This window comes from Hippoglossus stenolepis, chromosome 18 (genome assembly GCF_022539355.2).
Source record: "Hippoglossus stenolepis isolate QCI-W04-F060 chromosome 18, HSTE1.2, whole genome shotgun sequence".
NCBI classification, from domain to species: domain Eukaryota; kingdom Metazoa; phylum Chordata; class Actinopteri; order Pleuronectiformes; family Pleuronectidae; genus Hippoglossus; species Hippoglossus stenolepis.
In genome coordinates this window covers 6,668,293-6,692,698 of record NC_061500.1, presented here as the reverse complement: position 1 = coordinate 6,692,698, position 24,406 = coordinate 6,668,293, and the positions used below count along the sequence as shown (strand labels likewise).

The window sequence follows — 24,406 nt, the reverse complement described above, 5'->3', positions numbered from 1 at the left end:
CAAACCTGACTGGACCTCAGCCGAGCAGCGAGAGGCCAGGAGCTGTCCGCAAACTCAAACACACAGGACGATTAGTGTCACCTGGAACTTGTGCTGCGGTTTTGAGCAGAAGCCACTCTGCAATTATTTGAGACTGCAAAAAATGAGAGAGACATGAATTTTTCTCTTTGCTTTGAGGAAACGTTGCTATGCACAGAAAATTTACTTTGACTTTCTGAAAAGGACGATGAGGAGAGTTTACCCAAGACTCCTTAAAAATCCACAGAGACACTTAAGTGATGTGGATGATTTCACATGATTCAGTTCAGTGGATAAAATAAAACCTCTTCCTGGCTCCAGTCCACATTTTGGGTGTCAGCAGTAGAATTTCACAGGTGAGCGTCACACAGGAAAGGTTTTGTGAGACGTGGCTGTTTTCCGCAGATGTTTGACCCGACGAGGACTCAGACGTCCGTGCGTCTTGACAGAGACGAGCACCAGGAGTGAAATGAAACGTTGCCTCAAACGTCAGCAGGAATTTCTTCCAGCTGGGTGAAGTTTTTCAGCTGACAATGCAAAGTTGCTCCCTGACATTCAAGTCTTTGCTCGTCTGTAACTTGTCATGTTTGTGTTCACTGTCTTGATAACTGCTGGTAAGTTCAATGAGGGATTTAAATTGGAATTTAAAATCTGTCTATTTTAATTTTAATCACTGCGATTTGAGGATTTTCTCCTTTTTGAGGATTTCCTTTTGACTCAACACAAATTCATGCTATTGTAAGTGTGGATCTTTAAGGAGATGGGGAGCAGGAGAGCTAATTTAGTTTATTAGCCATGTAACTTCACTTATATCTGACCTTTGGTGGAGTAAAAACAGACTCTTACGAGAAAACCAATGGTTCAAATAGGTCTTTGAGCAAACTGTGAGAACCATAGACTATATTTAAAGATGGACGCCATGACAGCTCCCCCAAAAGTGAAGCCAAAACATCTTGATCGCCCCCTGTTGGCTGGCTGCAGTACATGTCCTAAACCCGTCCAACTCCATTTCTAAAAAGTACGTGTTAACTATTTGTTGTCCAAAGTTGGTTCCTTTGATTTTAGATGGTTCTTCTCTCCCTGATAGAGTCGGGATTTTTCAGGAGGTTTGAGTTTAATACGTTATTTGAGTCTATAAATAGGGTGTGAAATGTCCTGATTGACAGCTGAACCTGACTCGTGATTGGTCGAGTGCGATTGTATTGGCGGGACCTCAATACTGCAGATTTTGGCTCCAGTTGTATGAACATATTGTCCCATTCGTGGCTGAGCTAAGGAGTTGGCTTGTAGAGCAGTCCACAAACTAACCCTGCGAGTATCACCACATCACAATATGCTTTTACATCCCGGAATTGAGTGACTAGCTTTTTAGTTTTGTAACCAAATTGATTTAATCACAATCAAATGATCGCACATCTGTTCTGAGTGTACGAGCTGTTTCCTTATTTAGTTTCTCAACTGTTGTGTAAAGTTGTTTGAAGTCGTTTCCTCTTCAGAGTTCATCGGTATTTGCCACTTAACCAAACAGCAGTTGTTTCGGCCTGACGTTGGACTTTGTGTCTCGTGGTCCACACGTTTTCCTGCAGCTTGTGGAAAACACAGGAAACTAACTGGGTGAAGACATTGAATCCGGCTCTAACAGCCGGCCTGTGTTCTAGATACGATCTTTTCAGGGGAACACGTTTCATTTTGATTAATAGTTGTTGCTTCTTGGATGACTGACAGATATTGGTCTGAACACAACTGGAAATGTGATGGTCCGCTGCTCCGACTTGTTTTGAATCCGTAAAGGAGGGAGAGATGTTGTATAAACCTGTTGTGTGTGTGTGTGTGTGGGTGTGTGGGGGTGGGTGGGTGAGTGGCGCACACTGTCTATTTAGGGAAATAATCAGGACTTTTTACATTTTCCTTTCCCCCCCATCCTCTCCCCTATTCACTGTGGTGGTCAAAAACAAACCAAGACAACTTTTGGTGTCAAGTATCGTTTAACACCTGATGGTTTCCTGTCAATATGAGGACGTGCACAATGTAAGAAGCCAAAACAAGGGAGGATAGTTTTTTATAGCTAAGTTGAAAATATGTTGCATTAGCATCATCCACATGTTCGTATTGTCCACGAATCACTCTCAGCAACAGTGAAAGTGGTAATAGCTGCAGTATATCCTCCATGTTAGTGGACGGGACATGGACCAAGCTACCAAGTTCTCAAAGATGGTTTCTACGAAAGCTATTATTACACTCACGTATGTTCAAGTGTTAATTTTTCCGATAAGTTTGGTTCAAGATGGCGGCGTCCGCGTCCCGGATATTTTAGCAAAATTTTTGTACAACGGGAGAAAGTGGCGATGCGTCTTTATATCCCTTCTATGTGCAGGACACAGTGAAGAGCGTACAGAAGTGTATGTAAGCTGCTATATACACACGTGATGGACCAACACATGTGTATCAGGTTCCTCTTGCACCACCCAGTCCCACACACTTCAAGGTCTCCACCTAAAGACTGTTTGTGTTTTGGGGGGGGTTTGTCCGCCGGCAGTCGCTGCACATCATAAAACCTGTGAGAGCTTAACAGCATCACCACTGTTTGGAGTCATTCAGCTCCTTTCACCGCCCCGTTTCACTCAATCTGTGTGTTTGCCCTTTGCTTTGTTCTCAAGGTTTTCACACCCTTGTGTTACTTTCATATGTTTGGACACCGTTATGGGTCTGATAATAAGTTACTAGGTCAAATGTGGTGATTTTTAAGAATATTTAGCAACTGAATTCCCAAATTGTGATCTTAAATCATCCAAAATCGGAGGGTGTTATGTTTTAATCTGGTATAAGTTGTGCAGCTTTGACAGTTATTATTTCGGTCGTGACCTCACATAACAGGAGCGTGTTTGTGTGTCCCATCCTCTGAACGCAAGGAGACACTTTTCAGAAAACTGAACTCCCGGCACCGTTAGGATGTTTGAATGTTTTACATAGTTTACTGGCTGTTTAGATGTCTGTGGTTGTGAGGCTGTGGGTCGAGGCAGACGTCCACACAACAACAACCATCGCTCCCTTCCCTCTGTCTCGCTCTCTTTATTTTTCTCTCGGTCTTTCCACATATGTCTGTTTATCGCTTTATCTGTTTTCTTCTTTCCCTGAAGGGAGGATTCTCTCCTTCCTCCCACTGTCCATCTCTAAATATCTTTTTTTTTTGTCGTCTCTCTTTCCCGTTGCCTGTCTCCTTTATTGATCAATCTTTCACAGATACATCTCACAGATGTTGTGGGATGGTGTGTGTGTGTGTGTGTGTGTGTGTGTGTGTGTGTGTGTGTGTGTGTGTGTGTGTGTGTGTGTGTGTGTGTGTGTGTGTGTGTGTGTGTGTGTGTGTGTGTGTGTGTGTGTGTGTGTGTGTGTGTGTGTGTGTGTGTGTGTGTGTGTGTGTGTGTGTGTGTGGCCTCTTCAGTTTGCCAGAGGTGCTCTGGTTGTGAGTCTGCGCCGGTGGTTTGAGGGAATTGCAGATACTCATAAATAGTGCTGTGTGGGTTCTCGACTCCTGCTGTCTCTTTCTATCTGACTTCTGCAGAGTCAAAGTTTTTGAGATGTATTTCTGGCTCTGCTCTCTGCTGTTTTTCTTTTTTTTGTTGTCCAGCGCTGAGAACATATTGTCTTTGTACAAAATTGTACCCATCATCACTTGCAGCGGGGGGGGGGGGTGTTTGGTGTCTATTTTTGCTGTTTTATTGGAGCTGTGTGCAATTAAAACTGTAAATAAGAGTGAAATCATTCTTCAGGTTCAAAACCACTAATGTTTGAGATCAATGATTTAGCTTTTATACAAGTTTCATCTGTTTCAAAATGTTAACCATCATTTTATTTAGTCATTCATTATGCAATAGAAATCTGTATTTGTTTCATAGGTCAGTTATTAAGTTGCAAAGAAGGAATGCTGATGGTATCAGTATAACATTGACAGAACATTAACTGTATCCAGGGCTCTTAGTTTGAAAGAGCACCCTTTTCTTCTGTGTTTCCACTCTGGACTGTTTTAGCAAATGTTTTTTCCTACTAAATAAAATGAAAAAGCAATATAATCATAACAAAACTGAATTTGAAAAATAGGCAAAATAGGGATTATATTAATAGGAATGTGAGAAGTAAAATAATTGCAATATTATGAGAATAAAGTTGAAAATGTATTTTTAAAACAGCAAAAAAACCCGTAAGAAGCAGATTGTAACCTCTGTTATAAGCAGGCAAGAGCATTTAAACACTTATTAAAACTTATTTTATAGATATTAGAATATTTTAGAAAATGGAAATGCAAATAAAACAGGTACGATGTATAACTGGAAATGTTTTGATCTTGCACATGTATTTAAATCAATCACCATTTGGCCGTAGAATTCACCTTTACTGGATTATTCACCTTACGTAATGGAACAGTTACAACCTTACTAAAAAGAACTACCACTTTTTTCCTCAATAAAACAACTTTATTCTTGAAACACTACATTTTCCTTGTTATATCATCACTTTACTCTTGACATCTTTTTTTTTTCTCTAGCTCTTACGCTGTTTGTAACTTTATAGAGCAAAACAGTTTTAACAATGGCATTTATGTGATCTCAGTTTCTTACAGGAAGTCCATTAGTGACCTTCAGTCTCGGAGAGGTGGAAAGGTCAAACTGTCTGACCTCAGACCAGAACATGTGTATATGTGTGCGTCTGCCCTGAAATATGAAGCGTACTTTATAATTAAGTGATGTAAGTGAACAGATGAGGGATTGAAATTAGAGAAATAAACATCCCTGTGCGACTTTGGACATGTGTGTGATGTACAGGGTTGATGTTGAACTGTCGGGTCCATCACTAGTTGCAAAGTCGCTATTTTCTTTTGCTCGTGGACACTAATTTGCTCTTCTTTCCTTGGACACACACCGAGAACGTGACTACACCTTGATGGCCGGTGTGTGTCCACGCTAAGTGCTCACAGCTGCATCCCTGGGACTCTCGGCACGAAACCGCTCCGCAGTGTTGTTCTTGACTCGCGCTGTCCTGAAGATTAACAGCGTTCCCCCGGTGGACGGACAGTTGTAGAGATTGATGGCTGTTTTCCTTGTGGCTCGCTGTGTTTTCAAGACCCACGTGTCGCGTCGTAGTGGGACCGATGCACCGAGTGGCTGGACGGCTGCTCTGTGGGGGGGGTGTGTATGTGCATGTGTGTGTAAAAGAGAAAGTTACAGATGGATCGGTGAACAGTGGATGTCTGTGTTTGCCAACTTTTACAAACTGCTCCTCTTGTTTGGTCACTGTCAGTGAGTATGGGCCACAATATGTGTGTGTGAGATTCAATCTGCGTTTACACTCATTTGCATTGATTCAATTAGGATTAGGATTTAGTCAGAAAGTCACTTTTTTCATGTTTTTCTTTAATTGATGCGATGGTTCGAAATGTAAGACAGAAATATGGGGGATTCATAAATAATCATAATTTAACAGTGTATTAATTACGCTGTAATCACTAAATTCTACTATTCAGTGGGAAAGAGCCCATATCATTGTTTAGGGCTGCAAACAATGCTTACTTTTATTACTAATTAATCTCTTCATTACTTTTCTTTGATTAATGATTTAGTCTACAAATGTTAGAAAACCTCTCCGCAGAGCCATTTAGTCCAAGACACTCAATTTACAATGATATAATATGATACAATATAAAATAATACAATCATCACAGTAGAAAATCTGGAAACACCAAATATTTGGCCTTTTTGCCTGATGATTAATTGAATCATCAGAATTTTCTGCTAATTGTTATTTTCTTTGAGTCAAGTACTCGGCCAAACCGTGACTGTAACCATGATTCCATTGCATTAATTGTTTTATTTAATGATTTTACAGTGAGAGATGAGTGAGAATGTTTCTCTCTGTGTTGGTTGGGACTCATGAACAACTTGTTCAGCGAGAAGCAGGACGGTGGTTTTGAGGAGTTGACATTTCAATCACCGCAATCCCTGATACACACACACACACACACACACACACACACACACACACACACACACACACACACACACACACACACACACACACACACACACACACCTACAGACATTTGGTTTGAGGCTGATTCTTTGTGACAGCCTAAATATTTGGCTGCGTCCGGGCACCAAGGTAAATGCACCCCGCAAGAATGTTTTTAAAGGGCAAGAGAGAGTTTGAGGGAGGGAGAGAGAGAAAGGGAGAGAGGGAGAGAGCGAGAGGTTTGAACAGAGATAAAGAGAGAGAAACACTGATCACACAGAGAGAAATAAAAGGAGAAGTGTATTCTCAGATTCATATATATGTAGCTTATGTGTGGGCTTCATTTTCATTGTGAATTAATTTCTTCATGTGCATTTAACATTGTATGAATTATAAACGGTGCCTGTAGATTTTAAACGGATCAGTCTGATAATCAATTCTTCTTTTATCTTCTAACTTGCTGTTAACGTTATATTTAAAGTCGCCAAAGTGAATTTTGTCCTGCGGACGGTTGAAACATAGAATTTACCGTTCAACACACAATCCCTAGAACATTAGCGTTTAACAGTTTGATGGTTTTGAGTTTAGTTTCTGGTAAGATCGAACCCTAAAACCTTTTTTTTTAAAATGTCAAACATGTTGTCGTTCAAGTTTCTTAAATGACAAAAGATGTTATTTTTCTCTCTTTTTTTTTTAATAACCGGTTGAAGATGTGGGTCTGTGTCCTTGATCAGCCGAGAGAAACAACATTTCTCCTGGGTCTGTGTTCAAAGACATAGTTTAAAAAAAACAAAACATTTTTATAAATTTAAAGATGAGTTGAATTATTTGAGCAGAAAAGTGTGAACTGCTTGAATACAGCCAACTTTGATTATTTGGACTTTGAAAAGTTTCCCATGCACACTTTGAAAAGAGAGGAACTTTTTGTTTGCTCACAGATCTCTGTTGTCTGGCTGTGGGAGAGAGAGAGAAAGAGAGCGAGAGAGAGATGTTCAGAACAACATTCATTGATTGAAATGTTGAAAGATAAGAAAGGAACAGAATCTTTTTCACTCATCATTATTTTCAAAGATACAGACCCGAGGATATTTCACCGTGTGGCTGGGCGAGGAAATCATCTTCTCTTTTCCTCCGCTCCTCTCCTTCCGTCTGTCCTGTGCAGGAAATCTAGGCCTTACGTTTCCTTTCTTTTGACCCGTATTGGAAAATTAATGAAGCTGTCTTCAAAGATCGGCTTTGCGCTCCGCAGCGGCTGCAGTAATCCATGATGATGAGGCATTTAAACACACACACACACACACACACGCTCACATGTACAAGGACAGACACATACATTGTACATACAAACACACAGAGAAACCACCCTAATCTTGTACAGGTGTATACACACTTACACGCACGAAAACACACACACACACGCAGCGAGGAGGTAATTAGTGACCTGTGGAATGCGGGGGTCAAATCTTAAAAGACCTGGCTGATAGAGGGGATATGTAGGATCAAAGCACAGACGGAGAAAAGGGAGAGATGGATGGAAGGAGGGATAGGAGGAGGGAGGGGGGGAATGTACAGGATCAAAGGGGAGAGGGAGGGAGGAATGAAATGATGGGAGGATGAATGGAGGAGTGCAGGTTGGAGGAAAGAGGAAATGTGCTCGGGGGAGCTGGAAGAGGGGGGCAGACGAGAAAAAGGTAGAAACAATACAGATAACTCAAAGTGACAGGTGTGTGTGTGTGTGTGTGTGTTTCTTTGTTTAAATGGTGGTGTTTCAGCCAGAAAGTGAAAGCTCACTTGTGCGGTGGTGAAAGATTTATGTACGTGCAGATGTGTGTGTGTGAGGGGGGGAGGGCATGTGTCAATGAATACCCACTGAATCAAACTTTGACCATTTTCTGCAGCCGCAATATCCATTTGCTACTGTTCACACAACCACCTTTCTTTACCAGTGTGAAAACATTTTAAAATATTGATGTTTTTATCCCCAATTTTGGTCGTACGCTTCACAACAAGCGGAAATTTCCACCGATGTTTTTCTTTGGGAAAGCTTCTAAAACCACTTGTGTTTTATACTTGACCACTTTTTATTAAAACACCACCTCTGTGTTGCACTGTCACCACCTCACGGCTCCAAAACCTCTTTGCTAATAACACATTCAGGGATTTATTGGCAAAGCGACCAACCAGGAAACAGCAAACCAGGAATTAGCCTTAGCCTTGGGTTGCAGATTTGGCATTTATGGTTCCTTCTCAATGGAAATGCAATTTTTTACCTACTTGTGCAATTTTCTGACACAACGCAGGGAGAGGAATAGAAACAATTTATCACATTGTATACCGTAATTTTCCATAGACTGTATATAAAGATGGATGATTTATCATCCTTGTGCTAAAAACACCAGTTGTAGACAGAGTCTGTGCAGACGCAGTCAGGGGATGGAGCCCTGGTAACAACGTCCTGTCGATAAACACACTCGGCCAATCATGAGTCAGTCGAAGCTGTCAATCATGATGTTTCACCCTGTTTTTATGGCATCAGAAAACGAATTAAAAACAAACTTACTGCAAATCTGTCTTTGAGTAAAAACTATTTGACGTGTATTTGGACTTTTTAATTTGGCTCATGTCCGATCTGCTAACATGGAGGACGTGGGGTTTATGGCCTATACTGCAGCCAGTCACCAGGGGGCGATCAAGGCGCTGTAAGATGGATTTACATTTCTTTTTGCGGACCTCCATATGTTGATTATATGCTACAAGCGCACCGACTGCACATGCGTCCTCCAAACACATAGAAAGCAGTATAATAACAACAACGTGCCTCTGGTGTCTGCTTCTGCAGAGAGAGTAGAACTGAAGCTTAAAGTTGAACTGCCTCAGGACTTCACAGTTTCCGAGTCACTGTTCCGCTGTGTGATCCTGATGGCTCTTGTTTTCGGCCTGACTGCGCCGACTAACATTTCCCCGATAACATCACTCATAAGTTACTCGGAGCTCGTATCTCTATTTCTGTCGGCCTTCATCTCTCCTCCTCTGATAACATCAGCACAGAGAGTCACTGTCTCTCACACTCTTTCTCTTCATCCCTCTCTCTCACTCTCTTTGACTCTCCAGTTTCGTGTGTGTGTGTGTGACGGAGAAAGAGAGGGAGTTCTATTACTCTGATAACATCGCAGACTCGGGAGGAAACAGAGGAGCTGCGTTGGAAGTCTTCATTTGTACTTGGGAGATGGCCAGGTCTCATTGAATTGGCTGCAAGTCCAGTTTGTGTGTGTGTGTGTGTGTGTGTGTGTGTGTGTGTGCGTGTGCGTGTGTCTCTGAACACATGGTTTGTCAACAGTGTGGACACGCTACTTTTCAAACACCTGTTTAAACCCGGAGACATAATTTTCTGCTCACACGTGCTCACAATGAGTCAGAAAAACAAGAATAAACACACACACACACACACACACACACACACAGGAAAACACACGTTGCATGCCGGCACACACATGCTCCTCTTTAGCGTTTTTACTAAAACTGAATTGGAAATTAAGTTACTGTAACATTCTCCACATCCAGAGCCAGCTGCTTCAGTCAGAACAACTTCAATTAGCCACAGACTTTAACCGTACAAGGAGTTTATCCTCGTGTTTACAAGCTGTTCACTTTACGCCACATTCGCACTGTGACAGGACCTCACGCACAGTTTACACACACGGCACAGACAACATGTGCCGCTGACACGTTGTTGCTCGGATAAAAGGCCTCGCGTTCTCTTATCGTGACTTTGTTATGTTCATGACGTGCGATAAAAGTTGAAACACGGTGCGGATGAAGTCGCCGTGAGTTGAACTTCTCTTTGGATTCTTCTCGGTGTTGCTGCTGTTTAAAAGACGTCAAACGGCAAATTAGTTTGAACGAATTGTGGTGACTCCACAAGTGCTCTTCTCTCTCCTCAGATAATGAACACTTCTGCCCAATTAGGGTTGAGAATATTAGACGTTGAGAGCATCCAGATAATCAGCTAGTTGTGATTCTCCCTGTGCAATTCAAACGTTAGAGAAGAAGAAGGAGACGACATAATCACCGTAAAATAAAGCTCCGGTAAAACAGTAGAAAAGAACCTGGCAAACGTGAGGGAAATTTTGTATTTCTGTTTATATCCAAGTTCTAGAAAACAGGTCAAGTGGACTTGACCCCCCCCCCCCACTCACTCATGGTGAATCCTGCAGAAGATCTCCTGCTATTTTCTCACATCGGCTTCTCCGGACTTTACACTTGGAGGCCGGTTGGAGAAAGTCCGCAGAACCTCCGGAGGCTCTCACTCGGACGTTTGCACTCACACATGCACGTCCTCTGGAGAAACTGCGAAGGATCCTCTGGAGTTCCGAGCAGCTTATGACTCACTAGCTGCATCTGTGCTGTAACGCATGTTGTTGCACATTTTCTATTGATGCCACTTCTACAAAGCAAACTTTTTTTCCCACAGAAACCAAAACACAATTTGCTGCCATCTGTCTTTGCGATGACATTTCCCAACAGACTCATGACTATTGGAAAGTATGAAGGTAAAACCTCTCCTCACAGATCCTCGACTGGTCGGGACTTACTGAGCTATAAGCCAACACACTCCAGAGTTTTTTTTTTCTTTCTAGCCGAGCCGCCGAACACTCCAGATCTCCACATGTGGGAATCTGTCTGTGATGATGTTTGCTCTGGATGCACACAGCCACCCCACTCCATCTCAACAAGAGGGGCCATTTCCATGACAAAGGACAATTATTGACTTTCATTGGCTGCGCTCGCTTTGATATCAGCGAGGGGTGTGTCCGTGCGGCTGTGTGTGCGTGCTCGAGGGGCGGGACAGGGGGCAGCAGTGGAGGAGAAGAAGAAACAGGGGGGACCTGATGAAAGGGGCCGAGTGGGAAAGTGCACCCACTGACCCACAGCGCACAAACACAAGTGGAGGATCAGAGCAGAAAGAAAGAAATCCTTCGTTTAAGGTTTTCCTCTCCGCTCCGGTTTTCTGTGTCCTTCCTCCCTTTCTTGTTTGTTTTTTTCTTGTCTATCTCTTTCCTCCCCCAAAAAACCTTTAACTCTCTTTCTTATTATCAGGCCAAGACTGCCCCCCCCCCCCCTCTTTCTCTCTCTCCCCTCCTCCCTTCACAGCCGTAATTTAAGGGGCTGAAAGGCACGGCGAGCGGAGAAAAGAGAAGAGGGTGCTGAGAAAAAAGGGGAGACCCTGCAGATGAGGGCCTTCCTTCACGGACGTGGCACAGATGTGAGGGTGTTTTTTGTGAAACGAGTCGGGGAGGGGCGGCGATAGGCTAATTTGCGTGGCATAAAGACGGGGCCCTTTTCATATGCAGAGCGCCACTTTGATGCGCGGCCGATGAAAGCTGGAGGTTGCGGCGAGGAGAGGAGAAGAGAGGGTGATGGAGGGGTCCTTTGTCCCCTGACAAGAAGGCATCTGCTCCACGCTGCCCTCCTCTCCTCCTCTCCTCTGCTGCACCGAGGCTCCCACAAAAGTGTCATCAGGGCACCTTAGAAAACCAGAACATGAAGAAGAAAAAAAAAAACAGCCGCTTGGGTCGGCCTGGCTGGCGTACGGGTATGCATATCAATACAGAATTCATTTGACACAACACACACAACACACACACACACACACACTACTGAATACACACACGGGTGCCTGTTGGATTGTAAAAAAACGTGCAGACACATTCACATGTTACCACAGCTGACAAAACACATCTTCACTTTGACAAATTGTTCCCTTTGAGAAACAAACCAACCATAAAATCTCGCCTCTCCTGCGGTAATCAAACTCGGGGTGAAAGGTGCGCATGTGTTTGTGTGTGGCGGGAAGATCACAGGGGAAACCATCGGCTGACGAGCAGCGGCGGTTTCCATGCGTCCAGCCTGGCCTCGCTGTGTGGAGCGTGTTTATGTGCACACACATGCATGCACGTGTGTCCGTGCGGCGCTGATCAGAGGCGGCAGGGCTCACCGGGGCCCTCTCACCAAACACAGGCCGATTTCACGCTCACACACACTAAAGCTGAGTCTCTGCAGCAGAGCAGAGAGCGACTTCGACAGCATCAACTCCAAACGGATTCCTTTGCTCTAATAATTAGTTCAGACTGAAATAATTTACTCAGATCTGCTTTGACACCCAGGAAGTTTTAAGTATTTTCTTTTCTTGTCGTGTTTACATTGTGGTACATGTCATCCACATGAGCTTTTCCACTTGCTAGCAGCTTGGCTTCAGGGATGGTGCTGTCACTCCATTGGACTGGTGGCCACTTTGGTCCGGAATGAAATATCTATTATCAATTTTTCAACAAAATGTCATTAAATGTTTTACAGACATTCATTGTCCCCAGAGGATAAATCCCAATAACTGTGGTGATCATCAGACTTTACCTGTTTGGCCAATACCAGACAGAATTTTTTGTGTTTTAGTAAAATGTCACAAAGATCTGGTCAAAACTTTCTAATTTTCAACAGCAGGCAACCATTATAAAAATCAACACGTCCTCATTGAAATGGTGGGCATGTTAGCATGTTAGCATTTAGCTCAAAGCACTGCTGTAAGTAAGTACGACCTCACAGAGATGCTAGCCTGACCACTTTCCTCGTCCGCTGAGAGTTGCGTATTTGTTCCATTCTTAACAAAATGAGGGTCAGCGTGGGTCTGGTGTTCCTCACATTCGTACCTGATCCCACATTCTATTCAGGAAGGGGGATATACTTAACTTGAGCATGAGCAGTCGACTCATACAGTCGCAAAGTTTGGGCTGCACGTCCCAAACTTTCCACGTATACGGGTCCATTTGTACCCTTGCGAACATGGGTGGATGAAGAAACGCCTCAACTTTTGTTTAACCTCCTCTACCTCTTGAATCACCTACTTGCAACTGCCCGACTTCCTGTTTGTTGTCACTTAATGCCACAGATGTTAAGATTTAGGGTGTACACATGAGCAGTAGATCTGAATGCATGATGCATAATACGATTGTTTGCTGAATTTTTTGTGATTCTGATGTTTCTGCGTCTTCTATCGGGTTAAATATGAACTGATCAATAACTGATCCTCACTGTGTCCTTCCAGGTGATCTTTGCCCTGAACCAGACGTTGTTGCAGCAGGAGTCTTTGAGGGCGGGAAGCCTCCAGGTTCCCTACACCACCGAGGATCTCATCAGGCACTATAACTGTGGAGATCTCAACTCCATCATCTTTAACCACGACACCTCACAGGTCAGTCCCCTTATCTCATCTTATCTTATCTTATCTTATCCTATCTTCCTACTTTCGCTCTAGTTAATAAGCTGCGTATCATTTTGACCCCTTGACCTGTTGTAGTGTCTCAGCGACACCACCCTTGACCTTTTACCTTCACCCCTCACCCTGTGACTGACCCTCCATCCCCCACACCACCTCCTCCACCCCTGCAGCTTCTCCACACCGATCCTGATTTACTCTTCCTGCTTTTCCTTCTGCTCCTCTTCCTCTCTCCATCGTCCTCGCCACATCTTTGTTGTCCCTCCTCCTGTGTTGTCCTTTGTCCCATAACTTTCCTTTCACATTCCTTCTTTTGACTTCTTTTAAATGTAGACAAAACAAATTTTCATTTGTTTTCAACCCTGTAGGTCCCAAACTTCAATAACGTGACGCTGCCACCCAGCGAGCAGGTGACCGCCCAGGAAATAGACAGCTACTTCCGACAGGAGCTCATCTACAAGAGGAATGAGAGGATGGGCAAGAGGGTCAAGGCCCTGCTGGAGGACCACCCCGATAAGAGCTTCTTCTTCGCCTTCGGAGCAGGTTGGTGAATAAAACGAGGCAAATAAAGATATCTCTGTGACTAAAATGTCAGAAAACATTTACATTTATTAGTCTTTACTCATGCGTCCGGTCATCACAGCACCTAATAAGCTTACTTTTATCCCCACTACAAAATGACTTAAATTCCTCTTTTTGTTGGGAGAGCCCTTCTGCAAAGGAGACGGAAAGCGTCTTAGTCTGAGCAGCTTAACAAACTCATGTAGAGAAAGAGAAAAGAAAGAGACGACCAAAGGAACCGGGGCCTGAAATCAAAGCTGATTGGAGAAGTGGGGCTCACCGATAAGACGTCTTTTTCTGATCTGGACGATTGTGCAGCTCCTTTCAGATACAGAAGAGATAAGACCAGAAACTATATACCCATGTAATACCTCAAATATACTGCATATCGTCCGCAATCCCTCTTTTTTCTTGTCGGGGAAAAATCTAACTAAATCCTGGGGGTCTGGTTGTTGATAACCAGCCCTTCAGTGGCTCAGCAGATAAATCTATTGATCCACACAGCTGATGGTTTTAATCAGCTTTGGGTCCAAATAAACCAGAGTTGTGTTGGAGGCTCAATAAAAAATCCTTGTTATCAGTTCAGGACAGAGCAGAAACAGACGTGTGGCCTGTTGGAGCTTTAAAAAGGTCATTTTTAAAACTTTGAATTCCTCTGTAACCGACCTCATAAGTAGCAGGGGTCTGATAAGAGACTTACAACAGGAAGGATAAAGCTGATAAGAGCAGAGGAAGATTAAAGTTGTCTCATTTAAGTGCAGAAGAGTCTGTGTGAGTGTGCATGTGTATTCCTGCTGCTTGGTCGGGGGTTGTATGGTGAAGGCAGACACACGTCTTTGTCCTGCTGGAGACTTGTTGGTTTGTTTGGCCTCTGGTTGTTCAGTTTAAACACTTTACACTTAATAAAGATGACAAATGTAGATAGTACGTTCTTTAAATTATTGTAATATTGAGAACAAAATACAGATTATATTCATATTCATGTTTTATTCAACAAGCAGTCCAAAACACAAAGATTTTTTATTTTACAAACCAACCCATCCTCACATTTAAGAAACTGAAAACAACATATTTTATGTTTTTGCTTGAAAAATGGACACTGATTAATTTACTGTTAATTCAAACAAATGTTTATAAATCAGTTTGAATCGCACTTTATTCATTAATCTTTTGGTTTCTTCAAATTACACAGATGAGCAAAGAAAAGATTTTACTGGCTCAGATCAAATCTCATAATTTCGTTCTATACATTTCTTATCTGACCAAAAATACGAATTGTGTCAATATTATCAGTTAATGAAAATATTTCACGGCTTAAATCAAAATGTCTATTTCGTACATAACAAATCTACAGTTCTTATTTCGGGACATTTTTTGACTTTTAAGTCGTCTAAGCTGATTTACTATCAGTGAAACCACAAAAGTTCATAGTGAAGAGCAGATAACACAAGGAATCCGTTCCTCCAACATTGGATTTTCTTCATCTTCATCACGGGATGTGCAGGCGGGAGAGAGGATCAAATTATAGCGACATCAATTTCAGACTCAGAGTTTCCTCATGACGACGTCGTCAGAAACCTTCTCGATTTCTTTGGTCAGTTCGAAGCTGAAAAGCAGCGAAACTCCGAGCGGAGCGAGAGGCCGTCACAGTCTGCTGCTCCCTGAGCTGGCAGGAAACAGCTGAGGAAAAGCAGACACACACACACACACACACACACACACACACACACACACACACACACACACACACACACACACACACACACACACACTCATACACACACTCATGCCCTAACAAGGAGTTCATTTCACTGTGTGTCCCTAAGGAGGTACCTTTACAAGGGCTAGGTCTAAAAAGGTGTGTTCCTCAGTGTGTGTGTGTGAGTGTGAGTGTGTGTGTGAGCTGGTGAGTGAAAGTGATACGGCCAATCAGCCCAGGAGCACAAGTCTTAGACATACGGAGGGCAGGTTGGGTCGGCGTGTACAAGGAACGGGACGGGGCACATCGGGGTGCATGTGCAGACACACACACACACAAACACACACTGCAGCCCCCAGGCCATACCGTAGACAGACCTGGGTAAAATGTGTCCTTAATTATCCCTGGAGGGTCAAAGGACACACACACACACACGCGCACACGCACATACAGACACTACAATGGCGTCCATTATGTCGGTGTACTCAACTTCCCTGTTGCAATTAGCCATCAGACCAGTCCCATCATATTTTTTTATACGGCCGTCTCGATAGAGAGAAAGATACATTAATCATCTATTCTGCATTTTGTGTTGTGTGTTTTCTAGTTAATAATTCATTGTACTGTCAATAACGCCAGAGTCGTTATTTTCACATTGTAACACTGCAGGATACATTTTGGTTTCTTGAAATTCCTCCGGACAGGCCTACAAATATAAATCTGATTGAGAAGAATTATTGTTGTGTGTGTGTGTGTGTTTTTAGAGAAGAAACCACATATTTAACATATTTCCTTTCCTGAGTAATGATCCCATTAGCCTGCAGGGGTTGGCCTGCAGATTCCACACTGACCCAAGTGGAAAATTGTTGAGGTTACTCATTTTGCCTTCTCTAAGCTTTATTGCCACAACAAGTTAACAAAACAGTTTGTACATTATAATTTATTCCCTGTCAAAGTGCCTGGTTGGATGCTGATCGCACTTTGCCAAAGGAAACTCAACATAGTCCAGAGTTTTAATCGTGGAAGTGTTTGGATGTGTTGGTGGTTTAATGTTATTGGAAGCCATGCTTTAGTTTTTTGACCGGAGTATTGAAAGTATTAGCATTAAGTAGTAGTAGTAGAATATGGCAACAACCTTTAATTTGATTATATAAATGCTGTAAACATATTTGTCAAAAAAATCTGTGATATTAATGAGCATTATTTATCTTTTTTTTTTTATTGCTTAAACTGCTCTTGAAAGGTGATCATTATATTAGTGCTGTTCTTCATGGTTATCTGTCTGTGGGATAGAAATATTTTCTTGAAGTAAACCAACAACAAACTAACAAGTTACAATGGTGATTTACCTCGATACAAAGTGAACCAGCAACTCCTGGTTCATAGTACAGGCCCCTGAACAATCTCCTGCTGCGATCTTCATATGTGAAGGACAAACATCCACTCAGATACACACAGCCGTGCACGTATTCCCTCTGTGTCTTGTCTTGTTTATGAGTCTGGAGCTTTCATTACATCAAGAGATGTATTTCTAAAATATCTATTAGTTTGATATCCTGTTATCGGGCTGACTTAGAATCTTAAGACATCTATCCGGGTCAGGTTCCCAAGATATTTGTGACCAAGAGAGTTTGAGCCGATGCCAGAGCAGTAAACACATTATTCCGCAAAACCTTATTATGACTTTAATGTCATAATAACCTCCTACAGAAAAGTACTTTCTTACCAAATCCTGATGTATTGATTCTTTGGTTGTGTCTGAACTCATTAGAACGGGGGCCCGTGACCAGTTCTGCATTCCAGCTCCTTTCGCTGCTGTTTTTAAATGTTTTTTTTCAAATGCAGTCTGGTAAGAGCGGTGGTCAGGAAGGCAACAGTCAAACAAAGTGTAGTGGTCACTGGCTCGCAACTTCAAACTCCACATTCAGCCCCGATGAACCCACACAGAGAACAGAGTCAGACATGAAGAGGAGATAGAGAGCGTGAGATAAGAGCTGCTTGACCACACACTCATGATGACCACCCAGTCCATTGTTGATATTATGGATTTATTGTGAGATGATTTACAAATTCCCCCAAAAAACATTTCTTATTATGACCAAATGCTGGACGGCCTCCAGCCTCCCTGCGCTAAATTAAACAGAACCGAAAAGAGGTCAGTAGAGTAACAGAATCGTTGCTTAATCTCACATCTAAAGGGTTTTAGACTAAAAAGCCTCTGAGAGCAGTTCAGTTTCATTGATCTTTTATTTACCTGCTTGTAAAGCAACATCACTCCAAGCTTTACATATCCAGCCGGAGAAATGACATTCCTTCAGGAAGTGTTCGAATCTCAGCAGGTCTGCAGTGACCGTCAGGGTTCAAATATTCAGATGCTCGAGCTGTTTTCAGATGTGAACTCCGGAAAGCGTCTGGTAAACCGGGACCGGACCGAGTCCAAGCAACAAAATATCTGAGTGCAAGTGTACAGGTTGAGCACAAGCAGAGCGGATCTAAGCACAAGCAGGGGCTATTTGAGTGCAAACGCAGGGTTTCAAGCGACCCACCTCTTGAGCAAAGATGGGGAAAAAAGCCCACATAGACTTGGAGCATAAATTCTGCTGCGGAAATGAAGTTTTTGTTTACAGCGCATTGACGTCGGCCCGGATTGTCAAAAGCTCTTGATTATCATTGTTTTTTCAAGTCTATTGCAACACAAATACCTCATCGATATTTGTTTTCTTTTCACTCAGAAGTTTTACTCGGGGCCTGGAAAAGTTCCGTCTGTAGCAACTGACTCGGACAATTGCGTTCTCACAAACAGCCCCTAGAGAAAAATGTCCAAAGTTCAGTGCATGTTCGATTCCAGCCTCAGCCCCTTCCCTGCCTTCCCCTGCTCCGCGTATTACCGTATTGTCATGCCTCGCTATACTTTACTGCACTGTAAGTAAATACCTCCTAGAAATTTGTCTTCCCCCCCCATCTGTTTGTCTGAAATACCACGGCCATCACTCAGACTAAATGATGATGTTGAAAAAGAGCCATGCGCTCAGACAGGCATATGGAAGCTGTTATTGCTCCGCTCCATAGGTACAGTAACCAAACCCAAGTACACAATCCCAACCCGTGTTCCCTTTATAATCTCTGTCATACCCTGGCACTTTTGACTTTAATAAAATGATGTGTTTACATATCGCTGAAGGCCGAGGGCTCCGTTTCTGCCGGCTCTTACAAATTCTTTTCTTTTACCCCCCCTCCTCCTCCCAGGCTCAGCTTGAACGCGTCCATGTTTCAGTCCCGGCTCCCCCCCCCGCTGCTTAGCACATCACGACTCCCCTCAAACTCTGCTCCAAAGCCACAAATTTAAATATTTGTGGCGGTGTAATTGCCAGTGTGGTCGACGGGCTCTAACGGTTACTGTACGTCGAAATGTTTGACTCTTTTCACAGACAATTAAGGTTTGCCGTTGGATCTGTTGCTGTTTAGCTTGGTAGGGCCCGCGCCGGGGAGAATACCCCTGGTTTAGTGATCTGTGATGTGCGGCGGGTCGGCTGTAATAAATGGACGGCTCGGCCTCGTGAGCTACGGCTCGTGACAGAGGTTGACGTGAGCTCATAACTCACACAGAGCACCTTGACTTGTCAGTGTGCGGGTAGATCTCAGTACTGGAGCGGGGGGGGAATATAGTCACTTAATATGCAGTACTTACCGAGTCCACTGCAGTTTAGTAGTCAGCGCCGTGTGGTGACTGAGCCGGTAAATACTGAATTAGACTTAATGTGTGTTAGAGGTGGTTTTATGTGAAACCACAAAAATGATCTCTGTCCACACGAGCTGAAAGTGCAGTTCACGTAAACAGGAAGGACGTTATCTACTCTGCAGTTGGTTTCTTAGTCAAAGAAAATACTAACAATGAGAAACAACAATGAGGAAAAGTAAGACGAAGGATTTCATGGAGGAAGAGAATATTGGCGACTGTGTTTTGGCCAATCCATAATACAACGCAACCCTGGAGTTTTCAAACTAAATTGCGGCCAGCGACGTTTACACACTTCTCAGTTTTAGGCTCTCAAAAACTCTGGAGTAGTGTAGACAGCAGTAAACATAGTAACTAAAACTAAAACGTAGTAGTATGGATGTAACCTTAGTGTTTGATCATATGTTATATGCAAATAAGAAGATAAAAAAGGGCAGAAACTCTATCATTCTGTGTATTGCTGACTATTAACAATGAAATTAGCATTAAATAAAAAAATAAACTAGATTAAAACAAATACATTTTCGTTAGATCCATGAATTTATCCCTTGGACAATCCGAAAATGTAAAAAAAAAGCCCTATCTCACAAGGTCCATTGACCAGATCCAAAATTGAATGTGTTGTTTCTTGGCCCATGTCCCATCCTTCCTTCCAAGTTTCAAGAAAATCGGTTCAGTAGTTCTTTGCGTAATCCTGCTAACAGACGAACGGCAATAAAAACTTGGCGCCGGTAAGAACTGCAGAGCTGATTACGTTTATCGTCACGAAATATTGTATATGAAGGAACTCGAGCTGTGCAGCCAAACCCACAGAACTTTATTTTGAATTCCACTGCCGATCTCAAAGTCTCAACAGATTCCAAAGTAGCCGGTTCAGAAAAAACGACGCACACGTCATGTGCAATATTTCTACTGGATTAAATCTCGCAGCCACAGAAAAACCTGGAGTCTCTGCCCCAGTGTAAACATCACAGCTTCAATAAAGAGTTGGAACGAGCTCATCCAGAATATATACCCTCTGCGATGCTGTCAGACACTGTGGAATTAGAGAATTTAACCTTATTTCTCAGGAAACACAACATAGACGTCTTTTCTAAACCTTCGTGAACGCAGTATAAATTAGGTTTTAACTACCCCTATGTGCCTAATATTTTAGTCTCAGAGTTATAGTGGGTTTACTGGTTATTCCCACTCAAACTCTGTCCTAAATCCAGAGGCCAAACCCTACACATACCTGGCCCGCGTCCCTCCGCAGTGTGTTTTCACACCGAGCAGCACTACATCACCGCGGTTGCTGCTCGGCTTCCTCTTTTTTTTTTTCTTCTTCCTCCCCCAGATGGTGTGAAAGTCCGAAACGTGGGTCTTTTTAACAGCACCTCACCTTCATAAACAGCCAGTTTACAACTGTTTGGGGCAGTCGCTGACATGAGTACACACATGTCACGCAGCACCATTAAAGTCCAGACCAGACCTACCACACACTTGGTCAGGGTTTGAGCAGGCAGGCGGGCGGACCGTCTGCCAAACCCGGATTAAGTTCTGGATTTTTGTTTAAATGACACTTTTAAGATTCAACTTGTTATTAAGTTGTTCTATGTTTAAAAAATTACATCATGGAGGTTTAATTTCTACCACAAATCAGACTTCAACATGTCCAAAATGCTGTAGTTCAGGATTTATCCAGACTGTTTGCACAAGACATCAGACATCAGAGGCCTCTCTACCGAAAGAAGATGTTAGTTTTGACGCGAAGGCGGAGATAGCAGTAAATTGTAGCACTTCAGTGAGATGGATGGGCGCTTTAACGAGGCGTTTGACTCTGTTGAGGATTTAGCAACAGCCAGCATTGATTTGTTTTAACCATGATCACGTTATTTTGGGGCTAAAATTTTAAAATTCAATGCAGAAGTGTGAAATAATGGAGACAGTAGAGGAACATACTGGCAAACACTGTTCTGCCATTTGGGGTATCTCAACGGGAAATTATCATTTTGTAAGGCTGCGGCAAACCTTATTTTATTTTGTCGATGTTTTTCTTTTCCTTGTTACTGATTTATCATTATTTGATCAATTCATGACTTTTCCATTATGACTGATTTAGGGTCTTGTGTCGTCCCTGCATGGTCGTAGCAGCAAAATGTGGTTTTGTGTAGCGCCAAGAATTTTGACGGTGGCAAAACACACTTTGCCGATTAACAAACCATTTTATTATTTGAATAGAAGAAGTCAGTCAGTGTAAAAACATCCATACAAACTCAAATACTCTGTTTCCTGTGATTGCTTCACAAAATACTTTTGATTGGCCATTACAAAAGGCAGAAAATATATAGTATCAAAAACTGGTTTGGTATTCATGCAAATCTTAACCTTGAAACTACATGAAATAAGAAAAATCGTTATCATGATGTGATAATTATAATTATTCTTTTTAAATTGCTGTTTTCAGGCTAAAAAGAAAAAGGATCAATCACCATCATTGGTGTCTTATCAGTGACTTAAAAACGTGTTTATCCTGCTTTAACATCCATCTTTCAGCAGATGTCCGGTGTTGGTGACTGGACAGTGTTTCTGTCAGTGTCTTCGTGCTGCTTCCTCTTCATCTTCCTCCCCCTCAGAACCGCCTGTGATCTTTGTTCCATATTTATAATCCTAAAAGCCCCAAAGAACAAAAAACTGGCTAAACATGAAAACACATTAAACCGGTCGCATGTTAAGCTGTCAGGAGCATCTGCAACGTTTCATCGCCACAGCTCTGTCTCTTCTTAAATGAGAGGATAAACCTGTCAGCCACTCTGAGGAACTAACTGGCTGCTGAGTGAAACGCACCTAAACGTATACATTTAGGTGCACTCATCAGGTCAGAGGCCTCGGCCCCTGCTCACCCCAGACGTAGCTCATGCAGCCCCACACTTCTCTCGCAGTCACAGCAGCGAACGCTTGTCACAACAGCTTGTTGTGATTTATTGAAAGCGTTGAACTCCTCACCCCTGATCCCATTCAGTATTTCCTCATGCACCTGGAACGGGGCTCTTTTTACGCGCCTGCCCAGGGGCTCAACTTTCATTTGGACCAGAAATACCTCACCCCTATATGAAAGGGAAGAGGAAAATTATATCTTTACCCAGCGAGCAGCAGTGCATCTATTGATGGTTCTCAGCGGGAATTGTTATGAGGGAGCTGTCCCTTTTCATTTCGGGGGCTGAAACATGAAGGCGAGCAAACGCGCAGCCTGCAGGCGATGAAGATGTGAAGGGACAGAGGAAAACATGACTTGTGTGATTTGTGGCTTCCACTCACTCCTCTCTCTCTCTCTCACTGTGGGGTTATTGAATACGGTTTTGTTTAGCCGGAGCAGACGTTTTTTCTGCTGCGCTGCATGAAAGAGCCTGTGTTGTTGGCCGCGCGTGTGAGCAGAGCAGGATTCTGTGATGCCACATAGTTTTGAGTTTTTATACTCAAATGAGCTTTATTTTATTTATCCATCCAGACCGTGTGACGTATTTGGCGTCACAGTTATACAGCGTTAGATTTATTTCTTTCTGGGTCGACGTCAGAACATATGTGGACTTTTTTTTTTTTTTAAACTGCAACGCAACTTTTGTCAGTTTAAAAGAATCTGTTGGCACCCAGAAACATTTTCTTAAATCTCTTGTGTATTTTGAACGTTAAAGCATTTCCCAAAAAACAAAAAAGTCTTTGCTGTAATGACAAAATTCACCCCAGCAGGAAAAAAAACAAATGTTTTTGTGTGGACGTGAGGCCAAAAAGACAAATTTGATTATTTTAAATTGTCTTTTTGATGATACCCGTATGGTTATGGCGTGTTCTTTTTAAAGAATTCTGAAATAAATAACTTATCTTGCAAACAAAATAAAAACAAAGTGTGAATTCCATTCTCTTATGCTGCAAACTCAATTTAACTCACACTGAAATTACCGTGCTAGGTTTTATAATCTCTGTTTTGTGTCACTGAAGCTCTGGAGTGAATAAGAGATTGCGATCGGCAAAACACGATTTCTCTGTTTAGGATTCGGTTGGTGCAGATTTAAAAATTCTCCATGTTCTGTTGTGATGCAGAAGGATTTACAGGGAAGCGGGAGACTCTCTGGAAAACTAAGCCCCTTGGTTTTATCCATAACACACCACGGTTAACTTGGGAGGAAAGAATGATTCAGGCTGAAATGGGATTAACACATGTGTGATTGACAGAGAGAGAAAAATATTGTGAATATAGCAACAAAAAGTGGAAACAAGGTGTTTGAGGGTGACGTAGGGATTGAAAGCACCAGAAACGACGGCCAAAAGCCGAGCCTGTGATTACTAACAGGCTCCTATTCTATGGATCTGCTCTTCGTTAGGATCTAGACCTGAGATGATACGCAGGCCCGGCTGGACATCGACAAGATCTCCTGCAGATTACTCAAACTAAATGGGCACAAAATTGCACTCGGAGCCACATGTTGTTGATGGAGGAGAAAAACATCAGAGGTAAAAAAAAAAGAAAGAAAGAAGCATTATGTGGAATGCTATTTAAAAAGGGGAGCAGCCATCCCGACTTCCCTTCAGCCGGTTGGAGGGCTGGAGCGGAGCGGAGCAGGGTGCATGTGTTTTCAGAGGAAGTGGAATATGCACAGTGCAGAAATACGGTCCGGCAGGTATGGGCCGTACAGAAAACGCTCTTTGACTCCTGGTGGCTGAACGAGCTGAATGATCGTAATCAGATCTTAAGTATAAAATGGCCGCTGATGCTGTCCGCTGGAAGCCAATCTCAATTTCCTGCTTCAGTTCAGTTTTTATCTTGAAATAATTCAAGAATTCAAGACGTTTTTAGTGCTGTTTCTTTAGAGCAGTGGGTTTACTGCAGCTAATCTCGTCCCACTGAACCAACAATACAACTGACATTCATTAATTCATTCATTCATTCATTCCTTCATTTCTTGTGTTTGCTTGTGGCCCCTTTTTAAAGAAAGTTTTTTCTACTGGCAATCTATGGGTTGGGAACATTTCTACCAAATATGTTTCATTTCGGCCTAAAGGTTCAAATTCATCGAGTAATTCTAAGGCATATGAACAATATAGCATAAATATCAATTATTCAGACTCATCTATAAAAATAAATACA

The 24,406-nt window shown here is 42.6% G+C and overlaps 1 protein-coding gene across 2 annotated transcripts in view; it reads left to right on the top strand.

The window, feature by feature from the left end:
- The window catches only part of trabd2a (TraB domain containing 2A), a 56,529-nt gene that overhangs the window by 12,926 nt on the left and 19,197 nt on the right, over positions 1 to 24,406 (top strand). For both annotated transcript variants that reach the window (XM_035183907.2, XM_047344367.1), the window contains 2 exons: positions 13,118 to 13,264; positions 13,657 to 13,831. In XM_035183907.2, the coding sequence (XP_035039798.1) occupies positions 13,118 to 13,264; positions 13,657 to 13,831 (322 nt within the window). The remainder of the gene's footprint in view (positions 1 to 13,117; positions 13,265 to 13,656; positions 13,832 to 24,406) is intronic.